Source organism: Salmo trutta, chromosome 40 (assembly GCF_901001165.1).
Source record: "Salmo trutta chromosome 40, fSalTru1.1, whole genome shotgun sequence".
NCBI classification, from domain to species: Eukaryota; Metazoa; Chordata; class Actinopteri; order Salmoniformes; family Salmonidae; genus Salmo; species Salmo trutta.
This window is the reverse complement of record NC_042996.1, coordinates 12,690,835-12,709,592: the sequence shown is the minus strand read 5'-3', so window position 1 is coordinate 12,709,592 and position 18,758 is coordinate 12,690,835. Positions and strand designations below refer to the sequence as shown.

Here is an 18,758-nt window from a genome sequence, read left to right as displayed (position 1 = left end):
CAAGCTTACTTCACAGTAACCCACACAGGAACATCAGGGGAAAACTAGGGCCGTAATCTGCACAAACAACTCATACCTCGCATATGGCCAGAGGCAGATAAGGATATTTTGATTGACTGAGAAAGGAAATATGACATTAAATGTAATATTCCACAAAGCTTTAATTGTACACTAAAATCCAGAAATATTACAAAAACCTCTTCAAAGCCATCAGAAATGCTTGCAGTCCATATTTAGACAGGATTAAAAGAAAAACAACTTTACAGTTCTGCTCTTGGTATTGCTAGTACACATTTTTTACAACAGTCTAGTCTGCCTTTTATTGTAGAGTTGATGGCTGAGAACGCAACGTTGCATCATTCATCTCTTAATGGCCTTAATCAAAAACAATCAACTGAGCCCTTTAAACCAAAGAGGAAGAAGCGAAGCGAAAAGTTTTACTCCGCCAAAAATCTGTCCACGAAAATAAACCAATGAAGTGAGGAATTTTTGTATTGAATTTGGTCAACAAAAAATAGAATTGATAATTTGCTACGTGACGCTTATTCGATTGAATAGAAGTTTCATAATGGTTAGAATGCAAGCTACGCAAAAACAACTTTATATCGGAGTTATGCCTGTTGTCAGAGATAGATAGACTCATCATGGATATAAGTTTTTACATTGCCATTGAGGGCTTTCACCATTTTACAGTAATCATCTGGGTGGGGATTCATATGAGTTGGGTTGCCTGGCTACCCAAACTCCTTGCTCCAGCCAAAATCTTACTCCATGCCCACGGATGTTAGTTTCTTCTCTGCAATGAGTCTGGATCTAAGTAACTCCCGACAATTTCTAGAGATGATCCTTTCGCTGATGACTTTGTTTTGTAAAACACCCCTCATTTTGCAATCATCACAAACAACTTCAGTGATGGCAGTCTCAGACTGAAGTATGTTGCAAATGATAGAGCAGCGAAATAATTTAGTTTGAGTCGAACGTCAATAAGTTGGGAGAAATCAGCTAATGAATGAGAAAAAAATGGACTACTTTAAAATGGAGATAGCTTCAATGGCGCTGCCCATGCTGGTACAGAAGCTATGATTGCACAGATACAAAGATGACTCTTCTATCTATCTCTATGGCCTGTTGTTCACACACTTATCTACTCTCTCATTGGCTAGAATGGTCTCACCTGATCTCGCCGCCTTCCACCTGCCTTCCATCTTTGAGGACATGTATTTCCATTGTTAGAGCAGTCACTTGAATATCTTGTCAATATAATAGAAGATCTTTATTTAAACACACTTCAACTCTTCCTGTATGACATCACTTCCTGTGCAGGGGATGGGTCGAGGAGAAGAAGTCTGTGAAGGGATCTGGGATGTAGTACCACTCTTGTTTCTGGACTCCATTTAACAAAGTAGGTCACAAATAAAACAGAAGTCTCTTCTTCCCTTTTCCAGGTGCAGCCGAGGTCCTCTGATGTCCCTTCCGCTGCACGGGAGTGCCCATCTCGGGAGGGAGGAAACTGAGTGTTTGTAACACAGGTCAACTTCTGTATTTATGCATTTGTTCTTCTGAAAGCCCACGACACAAACACAAACAATGGTCCTGTTGTTGAAATGCGCACAAGGAAAAGGACATGCATAACTCCTGTTGTAGTTTTTCCCTATTTATGTTATTACACTTGTAAAGGGCCTTGACATAGCAGAGTGTTTACAATAATATAAATCAATTTATTATTCATTGATATAATTAAACACTTTACGGTTGTTAAAGAGAGATATCAATGATCGGCTGCCTCAAATCACCCTCTTAGTCCACTCCAAAGTCCAAAGTTACACTCAGTTGGCTAAGAGCAGCTTCCCCTGAGTTTGAGCTGTAGTCTGGGGAAAATCCATTGTCAGTGTCCCCTGATTTGACCGTGGTCCCTTATGGAAAGTAATTTATACTGGTTGATCCTCCGTTCACAGATAACACAAATACAGGGTCAGCTCTTCTGCGTTTCTGTGTTAGTTGGAGAGTCCATGGATTGCCTATGGATGAGCAGAGAGTCTCGGATGAATAACGGACAACATTATGGCTGTCAAACATTCTGATGCGATTGACAATAAAAGAGAATAGAGTGATGAAAATAGTTCTCACTCTATGCTGGTTGTCATAGGTCTCAATCAGGTCCTCTTCCTCAGTGAAAGGCGGTGGCTCCTTGCAATCCTGCATTAGAGAAAGCTGGGCACAGACAAAGACAAGATGGCAAGGTTAATACAGTCTTTAGTCAGTTGTTTGAGCATCAATTCAAATCAGAGAATAAACCACTGATTTCCGGGTCCCTCACCCCCTCAACCATGGCATCCTGCATACTCCCATTGGCTGTCTCCAGTTTGATGAAGAGGATGGCGTCGTGGACAGAGAGAAAGAGGAGATCTCGTGTCACCTCCTCGTCGAAGAACGCCAAGGCTTCCATTTTCCGTACAATTTCATCTGGAGTGTTAGATGCCAGTTAGAGAGACCAATAACAACATCAAAGAACCCAATGCAGAAGGCAGAGCTGTCCAGTGCACAGACACCACCAGTTATCAGAATGTGAACCTCCAAGCAGGCCAACAAAACACAGCCATTATTATGGTTATTATTATTGTTATTTTGGGGCGGCAGGTGGCCTAGTGGTTAGAGCGTTAGGCCAGTAACCAAAAGGTTGCTGGATCGAAACCCCGAGCTGACAAGGTAAAAATCTGTCCTTCTGCCCCCGAACAAGGCAGTTATTAACCCACTGTTCCTCAGTAGGCCGTCATTGTAAATAAGAATTTGTTCTTAACTGACTTGCCTAGTTAAATAAAGGTGAAATAAAAAAACTATTATGACATGGACATTTTGATAGTACAATCTGCTTTTAGTTCATTTTAATCCGCTTGGCAGCATTGAATAAACATTTTATAGCAGAATTCTTTGTAAGAAAGTGATAGCACTGTCCCGATAACACTGCTTACTCTGCTCAAGACTTTAAATAGTGACATATACTGTATTTTTTTATCCCAAACCGTACCGTCACAGCCTGCGATGTAGACATTGACTCCGATGCGCAGGAACTCTTTAATGACCTGTAGAGGACAGAGGGGGATAGATTAGTGTGACACCAAGCCATTTACAGTGAGGGAAAAAAGTGTTTGATCCCCTGCTTATTTTGTACGTTTGCCCACTGACAAAGAAATGATCAGTCTATAATTTTAATGGTAGGTTTATTTGAACAGTGAGCGACGGAATAACAACAAAAAAATCCAGAAAAAACGCATGTCAAAAATGTTATAAAATGATTTGCATTTTATTAATGAGGGAAATAAGTATTTGACCCCCTCTCAATCAGAAAGATTTCTGGCTCCCAGGTGTCTTTTATACAGGTAACGAGCTAATGCTGTTGGTATGCGACTACTATTCATTCCAAAGATTCTGTTGAAAAACGTTTCTTAAAAGGAAGCAAATGTAACAAAACAGGGATAAACATACCTGAATTGGTCCAAAAGAAACTAATTTGCAACTGTTGGACTAATGAATACACCCTGAATCAGCTAGATGCATGCAAGAGTGTGCGATGCAGTATTGAATGTGTCATTGTCTGTCACCTTGATTACTCTCATTTCTCTCTCTCTTCTCTCTGCGTTGTAAACTGTCATTCATAGGCTAGGTTGTAGCAACCTCATGATGGGGGTAGGGAAAATGTTAGTATCATGTAGCCTAAACTTACATCAAGCTGGGTGAATGGAATATGAATGGCAATCATCCAGTATGCTGTAATAGTAATAAGGCCATGCTCCTAAAATATTTTTTTCCCGCCCTAAAAATTGTCCTCCCTCATCTTAAACGTCACTGACCGCCACTTTAGTTGTGTCATTTGTGCATTGTCATGAGCTGGGGCACTGTGTATAAGCTGTGACATAATGCCTCGTCATACAGTAGATCACTAACTCAAATGATGTCAGAAAGATGACTCACTATAACACTGTAGTAAGGGATCTTTTGTCTTTGAATGAACTGTAGTCTGTAAAATCTATTCTGTAGAATATTATATGGATGGTACCAGTAGTAGATTCCGACCTACCAGTCTGAGGGACTTGGCGGCCACCACGTCTAGGAAGGACACGGCTGAGAAGTCCAGTACCAGGCTGTGGATCTGGACCTTAGGTACCGACACCCTGACTGGCAGCTCCAAGGCCCAATCCACACGGACCTCCACCTCTGGCACAGGCCAATCCCCGTCCTCCACCTGCCCGGACTCCCGCCCACTGTCCTGCTCGCTCTCGAAGCCCTTGTTGTCGACACCCAGGGACACCTCGGATACCACCTCCCCGGTCTGGGTGAACAGAGGTTCAACCAACCAATCAATCAATAAGTCAAATGTATTTCCACAACCTATCATAAAATCCTAACTGGTTACCAGGTACTGGAGCTCACTTTACAAAGCAAAATGAAATGAGTGCAAAGGATTGAAAGGAGACTAAAATATGGAAATTCCCTGTTTCAAAAGATTCTGAGCTGAACAGATGAATGTTATCAATAATCAGATTGTATCGTACCTCTGTCGCTCTCAGTTTCCCTTTCTTTATGAGTTTGTGAATCTTCTTGAGGGCCTTATTCCTCTTCTTGAACACTCTGACAGAGTCAAACCCCACCTGCATGTCAAAGGTCAAATGCACAACAAACTTTAATTTTGCCAGATTGTAGAATGATAAGGCCTATCCACAATCTATACAATGTCAAGGGGAAATATAATGAGCTCACTCACCGTGGCTCTCAATCGCTCTTTGAAGTAGTCAATGTTGGCAAAGTAGATGGGAGCATTGCACTTAAAAATCTTAATTCCGGGAACTTCTGCAATCTGACAGGGGAAGGCCTCATTATTGCATTTATTTCTGGCATCCATTTATGGTATATATCAATTAGAGTTGAAACATATCAGATGTCTTACATTCTTGTAGTCTTTCATGTTCCTGTATATGTTTGTGCCGGGTATGTTTCCAAGTGTAGAGCATGCAGGACTATGGATGAGGAGGAACATATATTTTGTATAAATAAAATATATTGTTCTTAGTGCCATCCTAATCATTTCTATTTTGTAGACAGAAAATATAAATAATGACCGTTTAAACTAGGACACATCAAGCATGCGAATCCTAGAATCTCTTAGCAGTTATTTTGAATGCTTATTTGTTTGATGTTATACATCAGTGGGGTTGGGAAGGTTAATCTTTCTAATAACACGAGCTGATGACTTCAAAGCCATCTTAATAGCCTTTGATTACAGAAGAGGCCTGCTCAGTGTTACTCATAGTTTCGCCTACTGACATTTGTAGACTCTTGTCTACACAGCGGTGAAGAGCACGTGGTCAAACACGCGAGCCAGGGAAATCTTTTGATCTTCTGATTCGGGGTTAATGGATTTATAATACAGGGAAAATACTGTAGTGTACACAACAATATCTACATCAAAATATGACATCTAATCTAGGCCTTCACACAATGCATCTAGTAATATATGTGATTGGTACTATGCAGTGTGTTACGTGCTGTAGGTGTTACGTGTCACTCACAACTGTGTCCTGACCACCACAGTTCCCATCTCAAACACCAGGCCAGCCAGCAGTCCCACGTCCAGTCCCAACACCACAGAAGCCAGGCAGGTCGCCAGCCAGATGAACTGGGAAAAGAACAAGTTTCAGCTTTAACTTACGATGAGATCCAGCAGAGAAAGTCCTAGTACAATTGTTACATTGAAGTAACATACAGTGGATTGGGTGTCATCAACACACTCTACGGTATCTTTACTGCCAGTGATTACATGTATAGTTATTCCATGTATACCAAGTTGATCATGCTTTCATGTCATCTACTTCAGGTGATTGAAAGTGGATGGTGCTCTACGCTGTTGCTGAGTGTCAGTGTAACTCACACAGTCTGCTCTGTTCTGTCTCCACAGTGTGGGCACCTCTGTCACCTGCATGAACATTCCCTTCAGGTTGGCGACGACGATGGCTGCCAGCACTGACTGTGGGACCAATACAGAGCTGGATCAGTGTGTTAGTCTACAGTAGGTATTCCCAAACTGGTATGCGCAATGCCAGGTTACGTCAAATTCAAAAAAATTCAAAAACATTTTTGAACAGTACATTTATATTTTCCAACGTGAGTCTTTTTTTCTCGTCTGAGTAGCCTCGTTTCACAGGTAAAAATAAAATTAAACCATTTAGTGTTCAGCGAAATAACAACACAGGTGGCCTAGTCAAATAATTAACATCCAATCACAGTAACCGAAAGGTTGCTAGATCGAATCCCCGAGTAGACAAGGTAAAAATCTGTCGTTCTGCTCCTGAACAAGGCAGTTAACCCACTGTTCCTAGGCCGTCAAGTGTAAATAAGAATTTGTTCTTAACTGACTTTCCCAGTTAAATAGGTTTAAGGTTTTTAAGGTTTTTAAAAATAAAGGTTTAAGGTTTTTAAAAATAAATAATAATAATAATAATAATAAACCGTTACTCTGTCGCGGGAAACCTTCACTGTTGTGCAGATATTTAGAAACAAAACATGACAATTTGAAAAATAAGCCACAGAAGTTTTTTGAGCGAGAATAAAGACGACTTTCGAGTATTAAGACATGTATAAAAGCAACAGATACCATTATTAAGAAGGGGCTAGAAGCATCTTATATGGTGAGCTACCAAGTGGCTAGAACAGGCAAGCCCCATACTATTGTGGAGGACTTCATTCTTCCTGGTTGGGACAACGCTGGGGGAAAAGGCCAAAAAATCTACACAGACAATGTCTTCATCAAACAACACTGTTTCACGACACATCAGTGACATGGCAGGAGATGTTTTGAAACAACTCCTGCTTTGCATACACGCCAGTGAATTATATGCGTTACATCTGGATGAGTCAACAGACATGTCGGGCCTGGTACTGCTCCTGGTATATGTCCGTTATATTTATGGGGGGTCAATTAAGGAAGACATCCTCTTCTGCAAACCACTGGAAACCAGGACAACATGAGAAGATATTTTTTTGTGACATCAAATGGACTTTGGTGGTCAAGATGTGTTGGTATCTGTACTGATGGCGCAACATTCATGACAGGGAGACATAGTGGAGGGGCAACGCCACCAGTTGCTCCCGACGCCACTTGGATACACTGCATCATCCACCGAGAGGCTCTTGCTGCCAAGGGAATGCCTGACAGCTTGAAAGATGTTTTTGACACTACAGTGAAAATGGTTAACTTTGTTAAAGCAAGGCCCCTGAACTCTCGTGTATTTTCTGCATTATGCAATGATATGGGCAGCGACCATGTAACGCTTTTACAACATACAGAAGTGCGCTGGTTATCAAGGGGCAAAATATTGACATGTTTTTTTGAATTGAGAGACGAGCTTAAAGTTTTATTTTCTGACCCTAATTTTCACTTGTCTGACCGCTTGCATGATGACGAGTTTCTCACACGACTGGCCTATCTGGGTGATGTTTTTTCTCACCTGAATGATCTAAATCTAAGACTACAGGTACTCTCCGCAACTATGTTCAATGTGTCCGGGACAAAATTGAGGCTATGATTTAAGAAGTTGGAGTTCTTTTCTGTCTGCATTAACAAGGACAACACACAGGTCTTTCCATCATTGTATGATTTTTTTGTGTGCAAATGAACTCAAGCTTACGGACAATGTCAAATGGAGCTCAGTTGGTAGAGCATGGTGTTTGCAACGCCAGGGTTGTGGGTTCGATTCCCATGGGGGGCCAGTACGAAAAAAAAAATATAAATGAAATGAAATGTATGAAATGTAAGTCGCTCTGGATAAGAGCGTCTGCTGAATGACTAAAATGTAAATGTGATATAGCGAAGCACCTGAGTGAGCTGGTTGCGCAATTACACAGGTACTTTCCCGAAACGGATGACACAAACAACTGGATTCGTTATCCCTTTCATGCCCTGCCTCCAGTCCACTTACTGATATCTGAACAAGAGAGCCTCATTGAAAATGCAACAAGCGGTTTCTTTGAAAAATGAATTTAATCAGAAGCCACTGCCAGATTTCTGGATAGGGCTGCACTCAGAGTTTCTTGCCTTGGCAAATCGCGCTGTTAAGACACTGATGCCCTTTGCAACCATGTACCTATGTGAGAGTGGATTCTCGGCCCTCACTAGCATGAAAACAGGCACAGACTGTGTGTGGGAAATTATTTAAGACTGAGACTCTCCAATACAACCCAACATTGCAGAGTTATGTGCATCCTTTCAAGCACACCCTTCTCATTAACCTGTGGTGAGTATTTTTTTAAATTTATTAATAAGGTATTATATGTAAGGTGGTTAAATAAAGAGCAAAAGTATTGATTGTTATTATATTATTATTTGTGCCCTGCTCTTTGAGCTCTTTGTCACTTCCCATGAGCCGGGTTGTGACAAAAACTCCCCCTCATTCTTATGTTTAATAAATGTATCGTATAGTGTGTGTGTGGCAGGCATACAATGATGGCAAAAAAACAACATTTGAGAGTGCGCTGACCCTGGTGCTAGAGGGGGTACGCAGCTGGAGGTTGAATGTTTGAAGGAGTACGGGACTATAAAAAGTTTGGGAACCACTGGTCTACAGCAATCCCATTTCACACTCTGCATTATCATTGGATGTGGTTGATGAGTTGACCCATTATACAGCTTGGATCTTTTTCCTCACCTTCTGCAGGGGTTCCAAGAGGTTCCCGAGAGCCAGGATCACAATCATTACCATCACAGCTGAGATTATACCAGCCATCTGTAAGAACAGTACACACATTTGTAATGGCACCCTGTTATTGTGTGTGTCTGTGTGTGTGTGTGTGTGTGTGTGTGTGTGTGTGTGTGTGTGTGTGTGTGTGTGTGTGTGTGTGTGTGTGTGTGTGTGTGTGTGTGTGTGTGTGTGTGTGTGTGTGTGTGTGTGTGTGTGTTTTTCTTGCCTATAAGTACTGTATATTGTACCTGACTCTTGCCGCCGGTGCTCTCCTGTACGGCGGTGCGGGACAGTGCAGTGCTTGCCACAAAGCCGGAGAAGCAGCCACAGAACACATTACTGAACCCGAACGCTATCAGCTCCTAGGACACACAGGGAGAGAGCCTGGTCAATCTACTGCAAATTCTACATGGAGCATCGCACACGTTACAGCTGAGAAACCAGTGTCAATCTGCAAATGTTGTTCATCAACATACTGTACCGGTGCTCTGCTGTGATGTCATAGAGACTAGGGCCTGATTTAGAAAACATTTGCATTGGTGCTAATTTGCAATATACAAATCCGGTTTTGGTAGGGAGTGTTGAGTTACTGTAAACCCATTGAATGAAGCATACTATAAAAACCAACACAGTGTTTTAGTGGTGTCCTGACTATGTGTGTGTTTGTGTGGAGTGACTCCAAAAAATAGATTTTGGCCACAATGCTCACACTGTTTCAAAGAGACATTAAGAAGGTCATATTAAACTATTGGTTATAGACACTCTCACATCACAGGTCGACACCCGCAGTGTGAGAGAAATTCTGCTTGGGGAAAGAACTTGATTGGCAGGAAGTTTGGAACGTTCCACACACACAAACATACACACCTGATTGCCATCGATGGTGTAGTCGTGTTTTGCAGCGTAGACCTTGGCCACAGAGACAGCTACTGCATAGCCCACTACCGCTGTAGAGAAACTGGAGCCCAGAATGTTCCACAGCAACTCTGTGTTGGGAGGCTGAGCTGGAGCAAACCTGTTGGATAAACACCTCACATGTTACATTGGAAAACATCATATTTTTTTACAGTTTTGATATTGTGTTTGATTTAGGAAGTGTACAGTAGCCAATTTAACTGAATTTAACTCATATTGTTGTTTAAATAGTCTTTCAGTTATGTTTGGTTGTCACGACTTCCGCCGAAGTCGGTCCCTCTCCTTGTTTGGGCGGCGTTCGGCGGTCGACGTCACCGGCCTTCTAGCCATCGCCGATCCACTTTTCATTTTCCATTTGTTTTGTCTTTGTTTTTACACACCTGATTTCACTTCCCCAATTACTTGTTCATTATTTAACCCTCTGTTCCCCCATGGGTTTTTGTGAGTGATTGTTTGTATGTTATTCGGTCTGTTATGTGGGCTTGCTTATTTGTATTGTATTTGCCTATTTTTGCGTAAATTACGTTTACTTACTCATATCTGCTATCCTGCGCCTGACTCCTCTACACAAGCTACACACAGACCTTAACATTGGTATTGTTGGGAATGTTTCTCCATGCCATTTGTTAATATTATTGTTGGAACCATTTTTTAATAGTCTGACGGTAACACTACAAGCCAAGTTGGTCTGGTTTGGACAGCGCCTAATGAATGACTTAACGAGGATGACCATAAGATTCTAAGTCTGTCAATAAAAAACTCCAGAACATCCTCTGCTTTGGGGACAGGAAACAGGAAGTGCCACAGGAAGGGCTCTCACCCCCTGGGGATGCTGTGCACAAGGCTGGCGCCGTAGCGCGACTCAAGCTCGGTGGCGTAGGAGATCCCAGCGGCAAACACGGTCTGGGAGACAGGGGGGTAGATTGGGGTGGAGATAGAGACAGTTGAACACAGGAGAGGTGAGACATGATGGTTTACTGTACACTTAACATGTATCACACATGTAACACACACATATGGGACACAGTAGATACCTACATATATAGTAATTTCATCTTTAGGTTATAGTTATTTTATCACACAAAATGGTGTAACTTTGTGGTGAAGTTCTAAAAACACCTCGTTAATAGATAGTAGTCCATAATGTCCTCAGAATTCTCCGTAGACCCTATTACATGTTTGGATATTCTGCATTTTATAGAATCTCAAACACTGATCGTTATCATTTCACAACAGTAAAATATTGACTGTGAGCCATTCCATTTCCTACCACAATCACTTCGATGGGGATGGGGACGGGAATCTTGTGCCGGAATTTGGAGTTGACCTCTTTTACAGCCATGACGATGACAATGGTGAGCAGCCCGGCCACCAGGTCAGCTCTGTTGGTCTGTCTGATGTTGGTAAACACGTCGATGAGCGTCTAAACAGAAGAATTGGTCATATTTGGTGATCTTTATGTCTGACTCTATCCCTGAGATGTGCATTTTGTTGAATGCAACGTTGGCCTTCAAATTAATTCTCCGACACTAACAGCCAATCAAAAGGGATCTAAACAGATGTCCTTCTACAGTGTGTATCAGAGTATTAGACCCTCACGTAGAGGATGGAGAAGCAGCCGCTGTGGTTGTTAGTGGGGACGGAGAGGACTATCTTCAGCTGGGAGATGAGGACGTGGAATGCAGCGGCTGTGGTGAAGCCGCCCACCAGAGGGTCTGACAGGTAACGGACCAGGAAGCCCACCTGGAGCAGCCCCATTACCACCTGTATGGGGAGGAACGCCTGGTCACCATGGAGATACAGTACACCATATGACTTGACCAGCAAAAACTCTGGATCCAAGTTAAAGGCTATCAGGGCTCAGAGTTGTTCGTCAAGACCTTATATTAATATGAACAAGATGATGTCAGATCATTGTGGGATATCAATGTCTTCCTCTTGCACTGAATCTTTAACTCAATAATTACCTGGAACAGCCCGACCAGCACAGTCATGGAGGACGCCACCATGATCCTCTGGGCCTCCATAGCCTCCACGTCCACCACAATCCCATCAGCCTCTGTTCCATTCACACCAGTGCCATTCCCAGGAAGCAGGAAGTGGTCATCGGGGGCGAGGGTCAACACGACGGAGCCCACCATTAGACAGGTGACAGGGAACGGACCTGAGGGGTGGAGAACAGGCAAGGGAGACACCTGATAAGTGCACGTGCAATTGATGCCAACTTTGTAAATGCATTGTTACATATATGACTTGATACGTCTCTGCCTCATTCATTAAACGCCCAATCACAGGAGATGGATGAGTTCATTAGTCATTGGTCAATGGTCAGTCCAGGTGTCAGTCAGGTGGAGGGGTGGGCCCTACCTACAGAGATGTGTCTGGAGGTGCCCAGCAAGAAGTAGGTGAGGATGGGGAAGAAGGCAGAGTAGAGTCCATAGACTGGAGCCACAGACACAAGCAGGGCATAGGCCAGGCCTGAGACACAAGGAAATAAACCACAGAAAATGAGCAGTGTTTGTCTTCTCACGTCTGTATGAGAATTAACGAGGGGCAACTGCAGTCTGACATGTTTACTCTGTCAAGATTGATGACTTTCAGTTTCAACAACCTGCTATTTCAAAGAGCACTAAACAAAACTGTCTAAACATGAAATGGTTCAAAGCAGCTTGCCATGGGTGATTACAATAGTGAGGAAAGAACGCCATTTGGTCACACTGGATAATCAAAAAGTTGCTATTTGTGGAATCTACACTTCGACTACAGTCGGTTTAGAGAAAAATGGGACGCACACCTTGTAAGCTGCACACCAGACCAGTGCTAACACCAGAGACGACATCACTGGGAAGCCACTCTCTTATTGGGTATCTGGAGAGCCAGTCAATGACAGGAAAGACTCCTTTCACAACCTTCAGGGCCTGCCTACCTGAGCAGCTGCATTGGAAAAAACACACATTTAATGTCAAACATTATTACAGTCAGCATAGACACAGACACAGACAGACAGACTCACTTCTCACAGACCAAACATACAAAATGTTGCCTGTTTTCCTTTCAGTAAGACTATTAAAACCTTGTCCAAACTGACCCACAGGTGCAGCTGAGTCTCTCCCTCAGGGTCCTCTCCTCCCGGGCCTGCCTCTCGTTGTCCTCCTCAAACGTGGGGTTGGAGTAGATGGGTCTGGACACGGTGTATGGGTACAGGTTCTCTGGAGGGAGGGCATCCATACCGCTCCACCTGCTGAGGAGACAGACATGATGGAGAAGTTTACATGGAACACCACCAGTGAGCACCAATGCCTTCCCTTATGAAGTGTAAACGTCTTGAGTAAGAAAGAGTCTCTGAAGATTTGCGTGACAGACAATGGGATAGAGCTGGTCTTTAAAAAAACCATTTTTACAATCTTTATTAAGAGCTGTCATTTTATTGTGAGGAACTGCAGTTTTAGCAGATTGTTGTCCTCTGTCATGTGAGTGATCTTACTATTCAATCAAACCTGGCACTTCCGGGGTAGTGAGAAAGCCTGTTTGAATGTATATGCTGTTCTCGCCTTTTATTTCTCTCTGCTTGTCACCATATATTTTGGGGAATGGCACACATAGCCAGCCAGTGAAACTTTTGCTTTATCTTATCAAGTGTGAATTATAATGACACAAGGATTTTGTGACAATAAAAAACAAAGTCGGGACCTGATATAGTGACTGCAGAAAAAACAGGTGTTAGATTTAGCTGAAGAGCCTCCTCCATGTTTTTATCTAAGAGGCCATTTGATTTGTATCTTTCCAAAACAGGCAATAGAATATAATTCATTACATGATGTCTGAGCTTATCACCAAGATTACTCTAAGGTCAAAGGTCAAATACACAAACAGGACAGTACTATAATTTAGGCGCAGTCATGTTAGGCTATAGTATCCATGATTTCTATAGTAGATTTTTCTAATATATATATATATATATATATATATATATATTTTCACACCTTGTGATGTTATTCAGGTTCTTTGAGAGGAAAACTCCTTCATTCATGGTGTCATTGATTGCTCCAGAGTGTTACAATGGGACAGTTAGACAAAGTTTTGGTCATAAGATTTCTCTCTGTGTTTTTGACCCAGTAGTTCTGCGTGTTGGGTTTCAGCATCGCACCATAGCCAAGAGCATCCTTAGCTTGATCTCACCCCAAAGCTGTCACTAAGGAACAGGGTTACCAACGACATAGCGGTGCCAGGCTAAGAATACATCCAAAACACAGCATAGCCTAGCCTAGCCTAGCCTAACTAGGGTAAAATCTGGGGAAAGCTAACCACAGTTCTGAAATATATTTTTTAAAGCACATGTTAGTCTGCGAGTGAATAAGATACACTTGTATGACATAGGAAAACACTGGATGGCCAGGTAGGAGTGGGTCTGATATTCTACACCTACACCTAATATGACACCAGAGGCTTGAGTGAAAGATGGAGTTTGTGTTCAACACAGAACAAACTCTCTCTTTCATTAACTGTATATTTATGAGTCAGTTGATCAGAGCCAGAGTTGGGGGCTTGTCCCCCATTCAAAACCATTGTAAGTCGCTTTGAATGAAAGCATCAGCTAAATGGCATATATTATTGTAATTGTTATATAAATGCCACCACCACAGGGTTTTCAAAAGGTGCACTACAGACCAACTTAGATATCCCTCTTTGATAACCTCTAATCATTTAAATTCAGTGTTCTGTTCTAGGATATTACTTTCATTATTTTCTGATTATGTCTGAAGAACTGTGTTCACAGTTTGACCATGATGTTTGTCCAGTTTGCTGTTGGATGACCACACAGTTGCATAAATATTTACAAATCCATGTGTCACAAATTAAAACATCTAAAAAGATAATTCTACTTTTACAAAAGTATTGTGTCAAAATCCCTTACCTGATCTCCTTGGGTAGTTGTTCTATATTCCAGAATGTTGCTCCTTTTCAAAAGTGAATAGCAAAAGTACATCCCACGAATTGACCACAAACATTACACATCCTCTTACAAACAGTCCAGGACTAATTCTTCAATGTCATACTCTCCTTTTCTCTCTTTCTTTCTTAGAGCCCCATCCCTGTGTGTGTTTGTGTTTAAGGCTTATATGAGGGAGGGGGCCGGGGGGAGTTGGGGAGCAGAGGGGTAAGGGGTATGTGTGTCCGAGTGTTGCCGGTGGAGGAAGCACAAGGGAGCTATAGAATCTACAGAGCCCAACTGAAGATTCTGCCAAGGGTGGCTGTGTGTGTGTGTGTGTGTGTGTGTGTGTGTGTGTGTGTGTGTGTGTGTGTGTGTGTGTGTGTGTGTGTGTGTGTGTGTGTGTGTGTGTGTGTGTGTGTGTGTGTGTGTGTGTGTGTGTGTGTGTGTGTGTGTGTGGGTGCGCATCTATAGTTCATGTTGACCTGTGGAGGTGTAACTGATTACTGAAAGTGGGACTGAACGCACTGAACGTTATTTGACCCTGTCCTTAGCACAGAATGTTCAGTAAGGTCCCTCACCACTACAATACTAGAACATGAAACAGTGTGTAGACTATGTTACACATATTGATACAAGTATCATCACAGTGAACTTGATGCTCTTGTCTTGATTGTTTTCATGATAAGCCTTGAGTCAGTAAAGAAGCACTGTTCAGTCTGTCATAGAAGTTACTTGCCAAACGCTATGTTTTGACAAGATCAAATGGGTTTGTTTTGTGCCAAGCCCTGCTGTGTGTGTATGAGTGTGTGTGTGTGTGTGTTCTTTTCTGATTATGTCTGAAGAACTGTGTGCACAATTTGACCATGATGTTTTTCTATTTTGTTTTGCTGTTGGATGACCACACAGTTGCAAACAAATTTACAAATCCACGTGTCACAAATGAAAACATTTTAAAAATCATTCTACTTCTACAAAAGTATTGTGTCATAATCACTTACCTGATCTCCTTGGGTAGTTGTTCTATATTCCAGAATGTTGCTCCTTTTCAAAAGTGAATAGGTTTGACCACAAACATTGAAAATGAAATATCCTCTCACAAATAGTCTGACTAATTATTCAATCTCTCTCTCTCATAGCACATTTCCACTGAGGATTTACCCCAGTGTTTAACCCAAATGGCTCAGACTTTTCTGTTTCCCTCTATGCGGGCTGGCACCCATGTCTCACTGGGCCATGGCTCCGGTGGACCTGCTCTGACTTGGAGCCAAAGCAATGCCCTGGGTACTTTTCAGCTGTCATTTCCATAACAATGGCTAACTGAACTTTAACACCTTCTCACAAAGCAACTGTCTTGAATGATACATATGTTGTTGATTCTGCTCGTCACAAGTCTTTAGTGTCAAACTCCTGATGGAACACTGGTGGTACCCTGCTGTGGGGGTAAGTCTAGATGGAAAAGCACCATTAGAGCCTCATCCCTGTGTGTGTGTGTGTGTGGGTGTGTGTGTGTGTGTGTGTGTGTGTGTGTGTGTGTGTGTGTGTGTGTGTGTGTGTGTGTGTGTGTGTGTGTGTGTGTGTGTGTGTGTGAGGTTTATGAGGATGTGGGCTGGGGGAGTTGGGGAGTGGAGGCGTGAGGGAGGTGTGTGTCCCTGAGTGTTGCCAGTGGAAGAAGCACAAGAGTTGACTTCTCAGAGCCCCACTGTAGATCCTGCCATGTGTGTGTGTGTGTGTGTGTGTGTGTGTGTGTGTGTGTGTGTGTGTGTGTGTGTGTGTGTGTGTGTGTGTGTGTGTGTGTGTGTGTGTGTGTGTGTGTGTGTGTGTGTGTGTCTATAATTCCTGTTGACCAGTGGAGGTGTGACTGATTACTGAAAGTGGAACTGAATACACTGAGTGTTACTTGACCATGTCCTTGGACTGACTGAACAGTGCTTCTTTACTGGCTCAAGGCCTATCATGAAAACAATGTCATTCATTTTCCAGTATTGTAGTTGTGACGGACCTTGCTGGACATTCTGTGCTATGCCAAACGCTATGATTTGATAAGATCAAATGGGTTTGCTTCGTGCCAAGCCCTGCCATGTTACTACAGTCAGCTAGCTATACATCTGAGACCTGACAATGTGTGAGTGTGTGTGTGTCCGTGTGCCTGTGTGTGATAAATGTGTGTAGAGGGGAGGTTTAAAGATGAATTTGATTATATTTGGCTGGTTGGGTTTACCAGGCAGGTTAAGAGGATTCAATATTTAACATCATAACGTTAAGACAGAGAGGTGTAGTGGTCAGGAAAGCCCAGGTCTTTTTCATTAACAGCAGCTTATCACTCTTCATTCTCCACCGGGGAGCTGTTGTGTGAGAGACTCGCTAAATCATTCCCAACCCATCCAGCATTTAGGCCTCTGATCTGGGTATAACTCCTCTTTGCAGTCCCCCAAGCACTGGAAGGTCTATGATACTCATATATTCAAACAGCATGTTTCTAGCCAAAAGGCATACACAGGGGTTAGTTGTAATTATACTGCAGTATGCTATGCAGTATGCTCTTTTGTAGCATGTACAGGATACTACTGCTGTCAAATTTGTCAGTCTTGATCAACTGACCTCTGATCTTGAACTCCCTCTAGTGGATATTGAAAATACTGGTAAAAAATGTTCAGACTGAAAATAACTACTCTGATTTTTTATTTTTTTATTTAACTAGGCAAGTCAGTGAAGAACAATTTCTTATTTACAATGATAGCCTAGGAACAGTGGGTTAACTGCCTTGTTCAGGGGCAGAACAACAGATTTTTACCTTGTCAGCTCGGGGATTCAATCCACCAACCTTTCGGTTACTGGTCCAACGCTCTAACCACTAGGCTACCTGTAGCCCATGATTAGTCTGGCTGGGGCCGCCATGCTTCACCTCACCTGGAAGCTCTGAACACATGAATCATAACACGTGAGTTATGATTTTAATGTAATATGTGGTTGTCATATTGTTCAATATGTGCGTCCATGGCCTTAGGAGGCAAATGAGAATGGTTATGCATGCTAGCTAAGTTATTCAACAGTCACCAAAGGAAACAGAGCCAAGAGGGCCCATAAATATTAGACCTTTCCCAGAAAGACAGATTTAGGGTTAAGTATGCTTTTGTATACTTTTTAGTCAGTAGTTCTGAAAGTAGTGCTCACGAGCCTAAAGTGGTCCCCGAAAATTGCGTACTATGTCAAATATATGCATGTACAGTGCCTTCGGAAAGTATTCAAACCCCTTGACATTTTCCACATTTTGTTAGTTTACAGCCTTATTCTAAAATGTATTAAATCAATCTACACACAATACCCAATAATGACAAAGCAAAAACAGTTTTTTAGACATTTTTGCAAATTAATAAAAAATAAAAACCAGAAATATCACATTTACATTAGTATTCAGATCCTGTACTCAGTACTTTGTTAATGCACTTTTGGTAGCGATTAAAGCCTCGAGTTTCTCCCATTCTTCTCTGCAGATCCTCTCAAGCTCTGTCAGGTTGGATGGGGAGCGTTGCTGCACAGGTATTTTCAGGTCTCTTCAGTGATGTATGATCGGGTTCAAGTCTGGGCTCTGGCTGGGCCACTCAAGGACATTCAGAGACTTATCCTGAAGCCACTCCTGTGTTGTCTTGGCTGTGTGCTTAGGGTCGTTGTCCTGTTGGAAGGTGAACCTTCACCCCAGTCTGAGGTCCTGAGCACTCTGGAGCAGGTTTTCATCAAGGATCTCTCTGTACTTTGCTCCGTTCATCTTTTCCTCGATTCTGACTAGTCTCCCAGTCCCTGCCGCTGAAAAATATCCCACAGCATGATGCTGCCACTACCATGCTTCACCGTAGGGATGGTGCCAGGTTTACTCCAGATGTGACGCTTGGCATTTGGGCCAAAGAGTTCAATCTTAGTTTCATCAGACCAGATAATCTTTTTTCTCATTGTCTGTGAGTCTTTAGGTGCCTTTTGGCAAACTCCAAGCAGGCTGTCATGTGCCTTTTACTGAGGAGTGGCTTCCGTCTGAATACTCTACCATGAAGGCCTAATTGGTGGAGTGCTGCAGAGATGGTTGTCCTGGAAGGTTCTCCCATTTGCACAGAGGTACTTTAGTGCTCTGTCAGAGTTCAGGTTCTTTTTTATTATTATTTGTTTATTTATTTATCTTTTTAGGGGGTGGA

General features: G+C 42.5%; 1 protein-coding gene across 3 annotated transcripts; it reads right to left on the bottom strand.

Moving 5' to 3' along the window:
- Positions 1-143: 143 nt before the first annotated feature.
- On the bottom strand, positions 144-15,584 carry slc26a4 (solute carrier family 26 member 4). Of its 3 annotated transcripts, none has more exons than XM_029742202.1 (21): positions 15,576-15,584; positions 12,733-12,882; positions 12,439-12,578; positions 12,012-12,122; positions 11,612-11,808; positions 11,244-11,408; positions 10,915-11,067; positions 10,465-10,547; positions 9,597-9,744; positions 8,978-9,091; positions 8,697-8,774; positions 5,924-6,019; positions 5,565-5,671; positions 4,943-5,012; positions 4,760-4,852; positions 4,551-4,646; positions 4,076-4,327; positions 3,026-3,080; positions 2,318-2,463; positions 2,128-2,211; positions 144-2,018 (listed from the first exon to the last, which is right to left on the bottom strand). In XM_029742202.1, the coding sequence occupies exons 2-21, from the start codon at positions 12,870-12,872 to the stop codon at positions 1,995-1,997; spliced, it is 2,352 nt and encodes a 783-aa protein (XP_029598062.1). In that variant the 5' UTR covers positions 12,873-12,882; positions 15,576-15,584; the 3' UTR covers positions 144-1,994. The 3 variants fall into 3 exon arrangements, with proteins under 3 accessions (XP_029598062.1, XP_029598060.1, XP_029598061.1); XM_029742200.1 differs by lacking the exon at positions 15,576-15,584 and adding an exon at positions 14,560-14,879 and having other exon boundaries at positions 12,733-12,885; XM_029742201.1 differs by lacking the exon at positions 15,576-15,584 and adding an exon at positions 14,560-14,879.
- Between the last annotated feature and the right edge of the window lie 3,174 nt (positions 15,585-18,758).

What these genes read in the sequence shown, in the direction of transcription:
- slc26a4 (XM_029742202.1), bottom strand. Translation starts at nt 12,872, where the DNA reads ATGGATGCCCTCCCTCCAGAGAACCTGTACCCATACACCGTGTCCAGA. An exon ending in CTCCAGACACATCTCTGTAG is followed by an intron (nt 11,809 to 12,011) that starts GTAGGGCCCACC and finishes TCCACCCCTCAG; the next exon opens with GTCCGTTCCCTGTCACCTGT. An exon ending in AAGAGCGATTGAGAGCCACG is followed by an intron (nt 4,647 to 4,759) that starts GTGAGTGAGCTC and finishes TTTGACATGCAG; the next exon opens with GTGGGGTTTGACTCTGTCAG.